This window comes from Dreissena polymorpha, chromosome 11 (genome assembly GCF_020536995.1).
Source record: "Dreissena polymorpha isolate Duluth1 chromosome 11, UMN_Dpol_1.0, whole genome shotgun sequence".
Taxonomy (NCBI): Eukaryota; Metazoa; Mollusca; class Bivalvia; order Myida; family Dreissenidae; genus Dreissena; species Dreissena polymorpha.
Window position 1 is genome coordinate 72,911,562 of NC_068365.1, and position 17,182 is coordinate 72,928,743.

At 33.8% G+C, this 17,182-nt stretch overlaps 1 protein-coding gene across 7 annotated transcripts in view; it reads left to right on the forward strand.

The window, feature by feature from the left end:
* The window catches only part of LOC127850895 (uncharacterized), a 79,044-nt gene that overhangs the window by 42,833 nt on the left and 19,029 nt on the right, over positions 1-17,182 (forward strand). For 5 of the 7 annotated variants that reach the window (XM_052384287.1, XM_052384292.1, XM_052384286.1 and 2 more), the window contains 3 exons: positions 1,400-1,480; positions 2,101-2,151; positions 5,195-5,324. In XM_052384287.1, coding sequence (XP_052240247.1) covers positions 1,400-1,480; positions 2,101-2,151; positions 5,195-5,324 — 262 coding nt within the window. The remainder of the gene's footprint in view (positions 1-1,399; positions 1,481-2,100; positions 2,152-5,194; positions 5,325-17,182) is intronic. The other 2 variants (XM_052384289.1, XM_052384291.1) reach the window with 1 other exon arrangement.

Here is a 17,182-nt window from a genome sequence, read left to right on the forward strand (position 1 = left end):
CTATAAAGATTGGTTTGAACGAAGCATAAAATATGTCGACCAATTATATGACTACAGAATTAAGGATTTCTACTCTTTTGATAATATATGCTACATATACGGAATACCTTCAAATAATTTTCTGAAATACTACACACTAATCAAAAGCATACCCATACATATTAAATCTGAAATCAATACAAATAATACACCATGTACTCAAACAACATTTGTAGAAAACATACTTGGAAGAAAAAACAAAACAAATAAAATATTCTACACACTACAAATTAAAAACCCTACAGAAAACTCCAAAATCCAAAATAAATGGCAAGTCCTTTTTGGAGAAAATGAACTTAATTGGAAACACATATTTACCATGCCATATAAAGCAACTATTGAAAGCACACTGAGAAATTTTCAATATAAATACATCCATAGAATTATAGCTACAAATAAATATCTCTTTAAATGCAAATTATCTAACTCAAATCTGTGTGACTTCTGCAGTGAAAACATTGAAACTATAGAACATCTTTTCTGGGAGTGCAAACACATCCAGCCTATTTGGAATCAATTAATATCTTTTCTTGAACAACATCAACTAAACGTTAAACTATCTTTCTTAAATGTAAGTTTCGGAATTAACTCATTGAAATCAATAGACTGTAATAATATTGTGAATTTTATGGTTATATTGATGAAATATTTTATCTTAAACATGAAGTACAAAAAACAAGTACCAAATTTTAATTGTTTTGTCCATAGTCTTAAACTAAAAATCCAGATTGAGAAAGAAATAGCCCTCATAAATGACACATTACAAATCTTTGAACAAAAATGGAATCGGATTAAATTCTCACAATGTTTTGTCCACTTATATACATTTCACTCTAATGCTAGTTTATCTCTCTAAAATAGTTTTGTTTATTTTTTTTATTATTATTTTTTTTTATTTTCAATCTGACAAGACCATTGTAAATATACAACAAAACACACAAGCCCAGTATGCTTTCTTCCGCCTTTACACAACTTATCATTTTTCATAACTATTCCTCTGTTGTTCTTTTCTTTTCTCTCTAAAAAAATATATATTATATTAGCATATCTTGTATAACATGTCTGAACTTTATTGCTTTGTACAATCACTATGTTGTATGATCATATACATGTTTACATTGTATGTATGATATTGAATAAAAAAAAAAAAAAAAAAAAAGTAACAGATTTAGAGAAACGGTTATTACGAACTGCACTTTTCCAAAGTATTTCTATTTTTAAAGTTTCATTGTGACAGCTTTTAAAGTCTCAGAGTCACAGACAATCGACATGCACCAAGTTATATAAGAATGAACTGTTTCATTTTCTTTCTTGGCCAGTACACGTTAACTCAATATGCATTCATTTTCATGCATTGCAGAAGACGACGGAAGAGAGATGCGAAGGAAATACCGATCCATCACGAAGGTCTCTGAGGAAAAAACATAATTTTTTCAAATTTGTGAGTATAACACAGGTAATTAAGTGGACATTAATGTTGCAGAAAATACACACTTTTGGTATGCTATGAGTAAACATTGTTTTGGAAATATATCATAAGTATTAACGAATTAGTTTTCCATTTCACCACGAATTAAAGTAAAGATAAATACAAGAATTATTTAAGTATAATATGAATGTACAATCATCATTTTATTATATACATATTCACTTTGCATGACATGTGCAGGAACTAACATATTTATGCTTTATTTGTCCATTATGGACATCGTCCCAAGGTTGATTATTCTGGCCCTCTGTTCAATGCTCGTACATTTAAGAGCTCTGCCTGGCATTGTAGAACTGCCATTTGAGATGCTGTTTTTATTCAAATGTTTGCTGTTTAGACATCAAAAAGCAGATATAAATATAACCTTGCATCAGTCAAGGAAGTGCGCTGTTTAGTAACTTAAATTTCTGTTAAGCATCATTTTCTGTTTTCAAAAGCTTTTGTCTTATGTTTATACAATCAAATTAATGCATTCTTTCACTTATTATACATGCATGTTTATTTATAAATATTCCATCGCCAAGACCTCGGCTTGACTTTTGTGTTTTGCACTACAATGTTTGGTCTCGTAGTTTCAGCCGTCAGACAAAGCTTCACGGCCCATGGTTACCCCAGCACCTCAAGTATGTGTTCATTATCTGCCTTGATGTTGTCAACCCAACCATGTTCATTATCTGCCTTGATGTTGTCAACCCAACCATGTTCATTATCTGCCTTGATGTCAACCCAACCATGTTCAATATCTGCCTTGATGTTGTCAACCCAACCATGTTAATTATCTGCCTTGATAATGTCAACCCAATCATGTTCATTATCTGCCTTGATGTTGTCAACCCAACCATGTTCATTATCTGCCTTGATGTTGTCAACCCAACCTCACTGCTTGTTAACCCATAATGTGTTAATTACATTAAGGTTTAGAGTTTTTTCGACATAAGAGGAGTTTTCACACAAAAGCAAAATCCTACAGACACATTTCTAGTTTTCAAATAAAGCTGAGTAGAAATGTAAGGATAATAAAGGCGGAAATACATTATACAGTTTTTGGCCTCTAATTGGCCATACAAATACTAATAGGGTTTGTCTTGTTATACACACCATGCAAATGGACAAAGGCATCGTTTAATTGTAACTGAAATTCAGGGCTTTTTCTAAACATTTCAGGAAAAAGTATTTAGTTTGGGTAAATTGTCTTATTTGGCAAAAATATTACCTTTAAATTAAATATAAATGCTTATAGAAATTGATTATTTACAGTTATTTAATTTGAGTGGTCAGCAAGTGGATTAAGAAAAAAGTGCAAGCACTAAAAAGTAGATTTGCCAATACATACACCTATGACACCTTAGTAAGGTACACATTAGCTCTAACTTTATGACATTCACACGTTTAGCAGTTATAAAAGTTTCATGAGTTAAAAAGAAACGTACCGATCGCTGCATATTTGTTGTTTACATGATGTTGTTTTGTACACAAATAATATGGTTTAGTCAACATCATGTCTTCAAACTTAAATTAATAGAGCAAACAATTGACTGGGATGTCACAGATTAGTATGTGTAGCAATCTAAAAAAATCCAAGTACATATTCTACCCAGGAGACAGACTTAAAAGTGTTCCTCGTCAGCTTCGGATTGAGAAATGAAGTTATGAAAATCAACGAAACTAAGATACGTTTGCAGTACAACTTGGCAGTGAGCATAAGCATTGCTATTGTTATACTTCCAGTGGCACATATCAGCTTAATGTACATAGGTCTTGACTGCATTCAACTTACTTACTCTATTAAACAGTAAAACTTATTATTAAGTAGACTATCAAAATCAATTCATAACATTTTGCATTATGAATAGGATTAGTTTTAATTTATACTCTACGAACAAAGGCGAAACTTAAGATCAAAGAACGAAGCGACATCATTAGTGATTGCAACGAAGATTTAATCAGTATCATATGAGACGCGAAGTTTCATGTACGCTGACCCAAACTCTGGAACTCACTTCCATCAAACATTCGAGGTTCTTCAACACTGAATTCCGTCAAAAAGGCACTGAAAACTCACCTCTTTCTCCAATCTTATGTTACATAAGCAGTGGTTTATTCAATTCATTACATGGTGGTAGTATAAGCAGTGTCTTGTAGTCACGCTAAGCCCCTCTAGTTGTGTCTTACAGTCACAATGTAATTTTAACCTTCAAGCTGTGTCTTGTAGTCACGCTTGGTCAGTCTATTTGTGACTTGTATTCATAACAGTTCAAATAAGGTTAACACCCAAAAGAATTGTCCGTAATCCGACAGCCAGAGTGCAGAAATATCCTTTCACGTATCCTTTCAGTTAATGAAAAAGTGTCTTTATGTTCCCAAAAATGTGCTCATAATATCATTAGAATTATTGTCTTATTACATAATATTTTACTTTTGCTGTGTTTAAATATTGTAGCCGGCATTGTTTTATTGCTTAAGTTTCTTACAGCATTTTTATTTATATCACACAAATTTAGATTATTCATCCTTTAATTGATGCTTCATAATAGTATCAATCACTATGTGCATTTTTTTTACGTAGTACTTATAGTATAAGTTTTATATTTTATTGTTTCATTAATTGTCTTATAGCTTTACACATTGAGCAGTTTTTATAGTGTCATGTTGATCTTTCTAATATCTGGCTACTGTTCATGTTTTTACGTAGAACTTTTAGAGTAAGTTTTAGATTTTATTGTTTCGATCATTAATGTCTTATAGCTACACTGACAGAGTAGTTTTGATCGATTTCTTTTGAAACAGTGTTGCAAAATGTATTCGTACCTGCGATACGTCAAATGTTCTTTTGTAAAGCGCTTTTGAACGTGCATTTTTGCATGAAAAGGGCGCTATATAAATCCGATATAATAATATATAACTTATAAATTAGTTTAGAAGGGTGACCGTGCATTTGCAAATATTATTTATACAAAATCTGTTTTTGTTGGTGGTAAAGAAATATCCAGATTTAGACTATTTGTTCTATAATTATTTTAACGTTTTAATTAATTAGCAATTTTTTTCATTATAAAGAATGCTACACAGATTTGCTTTGAGCCACCTATTTTTTTAAATGGAATTCTACTTTGTCTCTCTATGCAAATGGAAGTGCTTTACGCATGCCTGTTCTTTAAATATATCTGATTACCTGTTCAAACATCCTTATAATTCAGATATGTCTAATTGACTTCGTTTATGATAAGTGTTCTATTTGAAAGGTTTTACATTGTTGATTCAGTGGTCTTTTCCGCATTTTGGGCATGGGGAAGGGTCCCTTTGGATTCGGAATATTTGCGACGTTTAACTAAAATTGGGAAATAAGTGTTGCTGTTGTTGTTTTGCTAGAAAATGCTTCATAATTGAGAATACAAGTATTTTCAGTATTATATTTACTAATATTGAACTTATATGGATGGGAGAGAAACAAAATATTGAGATTAAAAAAAATGGGGGGGGGGATTCCATTGGGAATTTTTAGCTCACATAAGGGAAAAATATACACTTGTTTTCTTTGGGAATGGGGTTGATTACCGGACCCGATTTTGAACGGAAAAAACACTGATAATATTACTGTTTTCTGAGGGATGTACATCATTGTGTTTTAGATGGATCTGCTGATGTTCACGTAACTTGTTGTTACAGCCCAAGCCTAAGAAACCCCATCCCACTGTCCAGCCTGCTCAGCCTGCTATGTCTAAACCAGGGCCTCCCAAGCTGCCAGATACAGGGCCAGTGATATCTGCTGAGCAAGACAAACCAGAACCGGCAAAAGGTAAAACATAATACATAGTGTTATTTATTGAATGATTATGTGCTATTTAAATTGATCCTGAACAAATATAATGTTACAACAATTTATTTTTAAGTTTAAAGGGGCCTTTTTCGCGTTTTGGTAAATTGACAAAATTAAAAAAAAAGTTGTTTCAGATTCGCCAATTTTCGTTTTAGTTATGATATTTGTGAGGAAACAGTAATACTGAACATTTACCATGCTCTAAAATATTCAGTATATGCATCTTTTGACGATTTGTAAACCTAAAAATTAGAAAGCGTTGCAACGCGAAATGATTGAATAATTTGGAAAGTTCTGTTGTTGTCGTAATATGTTGTGAAACTACGAGGATTGCTTATATAAAATGAAAAAATACATCTCTTCATGCATATGCACGGGTGGCCGAGTAGTCTAAGCGTAAGGCTTCCACACCAGGAATCCAGGGGTCAGTGGTTCGAGCCCGGTTGAGGGTTACTTTTTTCTATTTTTAATTGTATTCTTGTTGTTTTTTTTACTGGAGATTTGAGGTCCAATGTTTAAATTTATCAATATAAAGCATTAATTACAAACTTCAATACATGTCAGAATCTGTAAAAGGCCCCTTTAAAGTATTTGTTAGAAGCAAGAAAACGTACTAAATTTAGAAATTTTGGTTAAAAAATTTTGTTGGACCCATTCGCAAAGAGGTAGGGAAAATGTGCATTGCATCATAATTAGGTTGCGTGATATACAATGGAAATATATTATTTAAACTTTAATAAACTTTCTTTTACATTCTTAAGTTTTTTTAAATTTAATCAGAGTTTAGCTATTTATATTTTATAGAATGAAAGACATTGTGGCTATCAATATTACAGTTATTATATGTTTGTTGTTCCTGACACTGACAGAGTATAAACTTTGATATACGATAACAATTCAACATATTGTATTTAATTATGCAAAAACTATAAATATGAACACTCAATTTATTGAAAAATTACAGTTGTTTTCTGTATCTTGCAAAAATAAGTCATCACGTATAACATCCTTCGATGCATAATGTCTTATATAATGATCTCTAAGATTCACTACAATTTGTGAACAAAACGATGACTGTCCTCGTACCACTTTTATGCAAAATAAACATTTGTTGCAATAGAAAGCAAAGGTTTATTGTAAAAAGCATAAACATACACACAAATCTCCTTATAACGCAAATATTTATATATCGGCCAAAACAACAAACCATTTCTTTTCACAACACAACCTTAACAACCCTTGTTTAAATGACTTCTACTCAGGCGAGCGACCCAGGGCCACCATGGCCCTCTTGTTTTATCATGCACGTGGGGATGGTAGTTTATTGCTTATTATTTTGGCGAAAAATTGGCATCAAGAATGCAATAAGAACTAATTTGTGTGACTGCAGTATACTTGGAAAGATTGTTAAGTTTGTGTTGCGATTTTAATGTTAATATGGGTACAGTGTGAATATGTGTACAGTCAGAATGGCATACCACACAAATTCATCATATACAAGCTATACCTTTTACAATACATTAAGTGTTTTTTTTTTCATTTTTCATGTTTATGTGAAGTTTTATTATTTATGTTTTTCAAAACTTTTTGGACACTAAAGATCATCACAATTTGGATAAACTTTTACATAAATCTTTTTTGTTCAGATAATAACTTATATAAATCTACCTTCATAAGAAAATTATATAAAATGATGAAAATATAGTGATTTTAAAACTTGTATTGTGTAATAATGAATTTTTTTTTGGTGAATGAACGAAAAAATTACCGTTCAGGAAAAGAAATCGTGCCCCAAAAAATAATAAATATGGTATTGTTTCTGTTTAGGTTTTTCCCTGTTTGGCCTCATGGATTAGGCTTTCACTGGGCTAAAACTTTCTTTCGACACCCATTTCCACCATCTATATAATGTTGTCACCACTTTTGCAAATTTAGAGCCATTTTGTAGCCATTCTTAAATCATAGTCTTCAATGCGTATGCAGCGCATTCTCGTAATGTGTAAGGAAAGATATGCCATTTGTATTTATTTATAATATAATTATACTTTTCATAAAAACGAACACAAAACATGTGCTCATATATTGCCATGAAGCGTGCCATCGTGTCATCTGCGTTAACATGCATATACATGGCCACACATATTGAGAATGAATGTGTTGAATTATTTCCTAAACACACAAATAATTTCCCTTGTGAAGTGTACAGTAAACTATGGGATGGGGATTTTCCAAAATAACATTCACAAAGCAGCTAATCTTTTATGCATGATTCAGGCATTGTTCACATAAAATTATAACGAATGAACAATTTAATTTTAAATAAGATTCAATACAACTGGATACAAAACAATCTGTATTGCGTCATACTGTTATGCAAAAAAGATGTGTCACATAAACTTACAATTGGTTTCCCACAGGTGTCCTTTGTTTAATTTATGCCACAAATATTCTGATTTAAATGTTTCCAAAAAAACTGTAATAATTAGCTTACTTGATAATTGCAATTGATTATCAAGTGTGACAAAGGTTTGATATGGATCACAGTGATAGCATCAGACATAACAAACCCATTAGCTTTGTAAAAGCATCCAGAAGAGTTGGATAATACATTTCTTCCTGGTACACTCCATAACGGGAAGGAGCTATGGCTTTATATGGCAGATCTTATGAATATTTTACCAATAATTGGCGTCGCACTGGAGTGCGGCGACTGGTATGTAATGCGTTTTTGTTTTCGCTTATGGGAGGAGAAGTTATTTTACGGATCAATGTATATATTTTTGTTTTAAGAATATCTTGCATAGTGGTGATTTTTTGTGTAAACTAGTGTAAATAAGTACTGCATTTGTGCCTATTACATTTATTACAACATTTATTGCCAATAATGCAAAGCTGATTGTTTTAATTAATAACTGATCACAGTTGAAAGATCACAGGGACTGGGTAAATACGCGAAACCATTATGTTTTGCATAAAAACAAAACATAATCAAAATATATTTATTTTGTGGTTTTTCTAACAATATCGCAGACTTTTTCTGTTCGAGTTTTGGTTAACGCGTATTTTCTTTAATTTTTACAAGATGACAGCGATTACACGGTTTAATGCTTTATTGATAACTATTACACTACAGCCACTTATTAAGGCATTATGTGCCTAATGAGATCGGGAATAGTCGGTCGATATCGCCGTATTCGGAAAGCGTTTCGGCTATAAGCGATATCTACGGTAAAGTCCGGAAATTATACTAAATACAAGAAATAAATATATATATTTTTATATTTAATAGTTAAATTTACGTATCTCTTTAAGATTTAATAACTATACAATACAAATATAAGTTAAATTAATTCGTTTCATAAAATATGGGTGTACATGACGTCACGGTTGTTGACATTTTCTAAGCAAAATGAAAATGCGAAATAAAAGCGAGCGATTTGCAAAATCGAAAAAGAAGCAAACACCGATCGACAACGTTGTTTTCGATAACAATTATTCATTTACCGAGCTCTGCGATGGCGATTTGTGTGAAAATGACTCACGTAAAAGCTATTCGCATTTGCTAAATGGCGTGAAAAGAGGAAGTAGAAGTGGGTAGGGGGACTGAACAAGATTGATTGACTCGTTGAGCTGGAGGTTTTGCATACTGCTACAGTATGGTCAGTTTTGTAAGCTGTGTCCCATTCCTTTGACAATATATAACACTGTTAGTTAACCGTGTTGCTTATGGAAAGCTGCACCATCTCACGATCAGGGGAATGCCATGCTTCGACGTAAATACCAAGCTTGGAACAGGTATGCATGTCTTCATTTTTCAACCTGCCATTTCTATCAATGTTTAATCATTGTACAATTGCCATTGATCTTTGGACTTCTTACAAATTTTCGGACCCCTAAACATTCCAAGCGTCATTCCCAGTGAATATTTGATTATCGTGTAATATATAAGGAAACATTCCATCATATTCAGTTTCAAATTTAGTTTCGCAGTTGTGTTGTCAAATCCAATTGATTGCTCATTCATGTTAGGAGCATAGGTATATTAAAATTCTGAGCTATTCATATAAATGGTGAATTCTTTTCACAAGCGATATTTTGAGTTCAACAACTTGTCAATATGTGCTTGTTGTGATGAAAATTGATTTTTCTCATAACCAACGATCATATAAGGCGTCAGAATAAAACTTAAAGGGTAATTATAAAATTCATAAAATAAGCATTGTGTGAATTTAATTTTGTATTTCAGTTCGAGGTACAGTAATGCCTGATATTACTAAGATTGCTGCTGTGCATTTGAAGACGGGGTTCTCGACATATGTGAAGACAACAGTGCCAATTTCTTCCGAAGCTCAGCAAGTGATTGGAATCTCTCTTGATGATCATGGCATAATGCGTGTAAATGGTGAAAGTGTTGATAGTGTATCAATTAAAACTTCTCTACATGATTGTATGATGTGGCTTGCAAAGATTCCCAGAGCCATTTTTGTTGCTCATAATGGGCGCAGGTTTGATTTTCCGGTTTTGGTTAGTGCATTGCCGAACACACACGGTTTTGAAAGGTTTTGTAATTGTGTAAGCAGTTTTGTTGACTCCTTGCCGGTTTTCATAAATCGTATCCTGGACAGTCTCACAAACAGGAAGATCTAGTGAACGTGTTCTCCAGGCAACCTGCAACGCCCACAGTGCTCCTGATGATGTTGAAGCACTGGGATCTTTGCTTAAAACACACATCTTTACTGTTACTGCAATCCATAATTCAGTTTGTTTTAGTCATGAAAAGCCTTAAAGGCAAAGAACATTAGATTGTTAGACGTGCTGTTACATAGAGGAACTCTAAAGTGACCAACAGCTGAAAACATTGCGGGATATGGACTGGCCTTTTGTCATTTGAAGGCCATATTTTCTAGTTCCGGAGAGGATGACTTTAGGGATACTTTCATTGCTAAAACAATGAGGGACTACCAAAAGTTACCAACGCAGAAACATATTTTATCTGAAGTGGTCCCTAAAATTGGTCAGTTTTTCAGTGACGAAAAGTGACGGAACGAGATAATATAGCTTTCAAATGACACGCGGCCAGTCAAAATCACGCAATGGCTCTATACTAATACTAAATTATGTACATCTAGTTGTCATTAATCTGGCTGTTTTTATTAAAATATAAGTTGTATATTATTGTGCTACATGTTTTAAGAAAGATGATTACTTATACATTTTTATGCTACGTAATATTGGGACAACTTTGAAATTTTGTGGTGAACTGCGTCTGTATTCATTTGTTGCCATTTGACTTAAAGTGACCTTAAGATTGTATTATTAGCTCGGCTGTTTTCGGAGAAAACTCCGAGGTATAGTCTCTTCGTCGTCCGACGTCCGCCGTCGTGCTAAAACCTTTACATTGGCTCTAAAATTAAAGTGCTTCCACCTACAACTTTAAAACTTCATATGCACATGCACCTTGATGAGTTCTACACGCCACACCCATTTTTTGGTCACTAGGTCAAAGGTCAAGGTCACTGTGACCTCTAATATAAAACGTTAACTTTGCCTCTAACATCATAGTGCTTCCACCTACAACTTTGAAACTTCATATGTACATGCACCTTGATGATTTCTACATGCCACACCCATTTTTTGGTCACTTGTTCAAAGGTCAAGGTCACTGTGACCTCTAATATAAAACTTTAACTTTGCCTCTAACATCATAGTGCTTCCACCTACAACTTTGAAACTTCATATGTTCATGCACCTTGATAAGTTCTACACATCACACCCATTTTTGGTCACTGGGTCAAAGGTCAAGGTTACTGTGACCTCTAATATAAAACTTTAACTTTGCCATTAACATCAAAGTACTTCCACCTACAACTTTGAAACTTCATATGCAGATGCACATTGATGAGTTCTACACGCCACACCCATTTTGGGTCACTTGGTCAAAAGTCACTGTGACATCTAACAAATTCGGACAAGCTTTCGCAGCCGAGCGTTGCACCCGTTATGCGGTGCACTTGTTAATGTATTATTATATCAATATTAATTATTCAAAGTTAGCTAAATTTCTTCACATGTCATGGTTTATAGCTGTAGGAGATAGGAACGGTAAAACTTTCTGAAATTCATTCAGTGTGTGGAAAATATGTTGTGTTAAATAAATATGTACAATATATGCATTTCATCACACTACAAGTGACATAAAACGTATTTTAAGTTTCTTGTCACTGAACCATTTGTTGTCGTTTTTGCCATTTTATCCAGATACGTGCATATATTATTGGGCATCAAAGGCACAATTCTCTTTCAATGGCACTTTTTAATTCTGTATCTACTAACAAAATCAGTCCGAGTACGTTTATTAAGTTATTTGTCAAAATATATGTATATCCCATTACACAAAACTATATATTTTGGATATAGGGTACATCCATAGAAAACGCCCAACCGAGTCAAGGGTAGGTGTATTCAACCAATTATAAAAAGTTAACCGGCGGGTAAAAAGTTCTAAAATTTTGCAATTAGTTGTGATATACAATTTCCTATGTGGAAATAATAACAAAGAGTGTTTCTGAAAAAGTACCCATTAGGCTCCCACTACCTTATTATCTTAGTTAGAAGGTGATTTTTCAAGCGGTTCCGTAGTGCAGTGGTTACACGCTCGCTTCACATGTGAGAGGGTTCAAGGTTCGAGCCCAAGTAGAATCAAATTATGTTATTTGTGTTCTATGTTAACTTTTTGTTTTGCTGTAGACATTTTAGTTCAAATAAATATGCTGTTTTATTGTAACCATTTTTTTTGTTTTTAGTATGCCCATGAAATATAATTGTGAGAGAGTGGGGGGGGGGGTCGTCAACACATTAAAACCTTCTTTGTTCCACTATCATAGCAACCGCCTAATTACTAATAAAGGCGCTATAGATCGCGAAGCGCGAAACGTATTATTTATTGTAATAATGAGCAGCTGCTTATCAATGAGGAGCACCATCACAGCACCCCAGTCTCATTGCTATCAAGTCCTCCTACAGGTTGTTTTAAGAGCCACATATAGAAGGCCGCAGGCCTGACCCGTATCTTGCCAGTGGTATAGACCCCGCTCACTATTCAGCGTTTAAACTTCCGGGTTAACATTTAAACCGACTATTAATGGCTTATTAATATCTTAGTTAGAAGATGATTTTTCAAGCGGTTCCGTAGTGAAGTGGTTACACGCTCGCTTTACATGTGAGAGACCCATGGTTCGAGCCCCAGTAGAATCAAATTATTTTATTTATGTTCTATGTTAACTTTCTGTTTAATATGCTTTTTTACTGTAGCCATTTTTTGTTTTTATTATGCCCATGAAATTTATGTATGAGAGGGTGGGGGGTGGGGGTGTTCATAAACACATGAAAACTTTTACAGTGTTTTCATAGCAAAAACTCCTCAACCCCTTTCGTAAATGAGCAATGTAAGAATAAGTTCAGAATCATCTTCCCTTGAAGTTGAGAAAATATGAAATTACGCTTACAAGATGAAACATAGTTTTTAAAACCTACACAGTTATTTTCCATTAATGAAAACTGCACACGAATGCCAGTAAAAAAAGGGAAACCAATGTAAATAAAATGAACTATGAAATATTTGGGGGTTACAACACAAAATCATAGATAATGGTTATTTGGGGGTTATAACACAACATCATAGATAATGCCTTTTACACTGAAATTCCCGACGCCCTTTGATGCTTTGCATCAATACTTATCTTGTATTTGTTTGAGATGCGTGCATACCGACTCTGTTCTTCAGTCTATTTTACTCATGCTATTCGTTTTGCAAGGAAGAAATGAAAATCTGTTTTTTCCGCTTGATTTGAAAAATTGAAATATTTATTACCAAATAACTATATCTACGGCATATGGCAGTGTGAGCCTTGACTCAATAGAAAGAAAAAGCTGTAACCATTATTAAAGTACTTCACTTTTAAAAGAAAGCATCTACATTTCTAATTGTGGATAAAGATTGATCTATTTTGTATTGTCCAACGTGAGTAATTGCAAAAGTTATGCGTCTTTTAAAGCGGATATGCACAATTTTGTCAAATATTTACGAATTTATATAAAATATGTAAACAACTTATTTAACATATATTTCAATATAAATTAAAATAAAAGTTAAGAAGAACATGTATCGAAAACTGCGAAATAAGTCAGATATTTAATTCCGAAATCGAAAATGTCTGTAAAGTCAAATTCACCAGCATGTATATCATGCATGTGCGATGTGAATCTAAATTAAGTTTTACGGATCATTTTAATTTCCCGCAACGATATCTATTCATACGATACACGAACAGTTACTCCGATCCTAATAAAAAGACGAATACTTCGATTATTGTACAAAAATATGTATGAAATATCTTCGTCACAATCGCTAACTTGTCATTGCTGCCGTTCATGAAATTCGTCTTCAATGTATAATTTTTCTTGCCTATTTTGAGTTTAAAAAAATATTTTTATCAATATATTACAATTTAACACATGTTTAGTAATTAGTCCGAGCAATTGTACTCTCCCGAATGTAGGCGTCTATATAATGATGTGGTTTGGGTAAACTGCACGTAGCATCTCACATTACTGTGACAACTTGTCACAACATTCTTTCTATGGCATTTTCTACCTCAGATTTAAGCAGAGTCAGTTGCTGACTAACCAGTTTACAAAGAAAACAAGGTAAATTGGGTAACTGACAGCAGTTATAATAACTGAACTACTGATGAAAACGGCATAAAAATAAACAAAAACAAACTAATAAAAAAATAATGTCTTTGGACAGCTCTTGATCATTTTGGAATTTGTATAACATCATGCAATATGTAACTACATGCGGCATCGGACGGTATTATTTGACACTATTGTGTAAATGTCTAATAGTTTAGCTTACCTGATTGCTCAGGTGAGCTATTGGGATCGCTCTTTGTCCGTCTTCCGTCGTCCACATTTGGTTTGTAAACACTCTAGAGGCCACATTTCTTGCCCGATCTTCATGAAACTTGATCAGAAGATTTTCTCAATGATACCTCGATCGCGTTCGAAACTGAGTCTTGCTGGGTCAAAAACTAGGTCACCGGGTCAACGAAATGAAAACATTGTAAGCACTGTAGAAGTCACATATCATGCCCAATCGTCATGTAACTTTTTCAAAATGTTTGTCTTAATGATTTGATGGTTGAGTTCAAAAGTAGTTTTGGTCCAATGAAAAACATGGCCGCCAGTGGATGGGGCAGTTTTTCTTATTTGGCTATAGAGAAATTTTGTTAACACTCTAGAGTTCACATTTCTTGCCCGATCATCATGAAACTTGGTCAGAAGATATTTCCCAATAATAACTCGATCGAGTTCGAAACTGGGTCATGCTGGGTCAAAAACTAGGTCAAATAAAGAAAAACCTTGTAAGCACTATGGAAGTAACATTTCATGCCCAATCGTCATGTTACTTTGTCAAAATGTTTGGCTTAATGATTTGTTTGTTAAGTTCAAAAGTGTTTCTGGTCCGTTGAAAAACGTGGCCGCAAGTGGGCGAGGCAATTTTCCTTATTTGGCTAAAGGGGAACCTTGTGAACACTCTTGCAGTCAAAATGTTTGCCTAATCATCATGAAACTTGGTAAAAACATTCATTTTATTGATATCTCGGACGAGTTCGAAAATCGCCCGGATCGGTGAAAAAAACATGGCCACCAGGGGGTGGGGCAGTTTTCTCTATATGTATATAGTGAACACATATGAACACTCTAAAAGTAACATTTTTGGTCCAATCTTCATGACTTTGGTCAGAACATTTGTTTCCTAGATACGTGAGTTAAGTTCGAAAATGGTTCCGGTCCGATAAAAAACATGGCTTCCAGGGAGAAGGGGCAGTTTTCCTTATATTTATATTGTAAAAAAAGCTAGTAAACAGTCAAGAAGTCACATACTTTGTGCTCAATCATCATGTAACTTGATCAAAACTTTGGTTTTATTGATATCTCGGACGAGTTCGAAAATGGTCCAGATCGGTGAAAAACATGGCCGCCAGTGGGCGGGGCTTTTTTCTCTAAATGTATATAGTAAAAAGATGTGAACACTCTTAACGTTACATTTTTGGCCCCATTTTCATGAAATTTGGTCAAAACATATTTTACTAGATACGATAGTTGAGTTTGAAAATGGTTCCGGTCCGTTGAAAAACATGGCTGCCAGTGGTCGGTGGCGCATTGTCCTTATATTAATATAATAAAGAACACTCTAGAAGTCACATTATCTTCCCAATCATCATGAACCTTTATTTATATCTCAGATGAGTTCGAAAATGGTCCCGATCGATCTTAAGACATGGCCGCCAGGAGTCGGATGGGGCAGTTTTCCTTACATGACTATAGAGAAACCTTGTAAACATTAAAAGTCACATGTTTTGCCTAATTGTCGTGAAGCTAAGTCAAGACATTGGTTTTATTGATAGCTCTGACAATTTGGAAAATGGCTCAGTTCGGTGAAAAACACACTGTTTAGCTGAACTGATTGCTCAGGTAATGTTTTAGTATCGGTCTTCGTTCGTTGTCCGTCCGTCCACATTTGGTTCGTAGACACTCAAGCATTTACATTTCTCAAGCATTCTTTACCAAAGTTGCTGCGAGGCAATATGGCCACAAGATCTCAGTGAAGTTTGACACTGAGCAAAATTATATAACAAATGCCAGAATTATTGTCCTTAGATTGTCAAAATTTTCATTAAAATATACAAAATTCTTGTAAACACTTTAGATGTCACAATTTTGTATCAGATTTAATGAATCTTGGTCATAATATTTATTTGTGTAAGCAAAGTTTGATGTTTGGTCATGGGGGGGTCCAAATATAGGTCACCAGGTCAAATCTTACAAATACCTCGTAAATACTCCATACGCCAGAGGTTTGGTTCAATAATGACTGAACTTGACCAGTATGTTTGTCTGGACAATATCTGGGTCAAGTTTGACGTTTGATAATGTGGGGACAAAATCTTTGTCATGGGTTCTAATCTTACAAAAACCTTGTAAACACATGAGAGGCCATAGTTTTGGTCCAGTTGTGATGATACTTAACCAGGATGTTTTTCCTGAAGATATCTGGACAAACTTTGACATTGGATCATGTGGGTTCAAAATCTTGGTCACGGGGTCCAAACCTTGCAAAAACATTGTAAACACATGTAGATTTGCATTACTTGCACATGTTTGCATTGGAAAAGAACCATGCAAATGGACCGTACTCAATCAGAATTAATAATATGCTCACACTTCAAAAATAAACAGAAGAGAATCAATCTAATATACTCTAGAGTACTGAATTTTCAACTAAGCAATTGACAAGACCTTGTAAAAAAGGCGAGCGAACAAGGGCCATCTTCGCCCTCTTGTTTATGTTATATAGTCACACAAATTTATATTTATTAAGCTTATATTTAATTTTGGATTTTGATTCATTTTTTACCAAATTTATAATGTAAACCACCAGACAATGTCTCATGATTGTACTTATGTCAATTAGTAGTTAATTCCAAACAAATATTGCTAAATAATCTGTATTGGTTGTTATGTTGCTATGTAGTTATTCCTGTCATGTTTATTGAAATGTGGTTGTGGGGTGGTATTTTTATATGTGGTTTTATCCTGTAGTGTTTATTGACATTTTCTTATTTATTGTATTGAATGACTGATGTGTAGCTGTTGAGACTTTATTTTTCAACATCCTAGTATTTTAGTGTAAAATGCAAGCAAAACATTGAGTATGAAGGGATAAGTTCAGTAATATTCATTAAGAGTTTGAAGTTTGATTCTTATAGTTA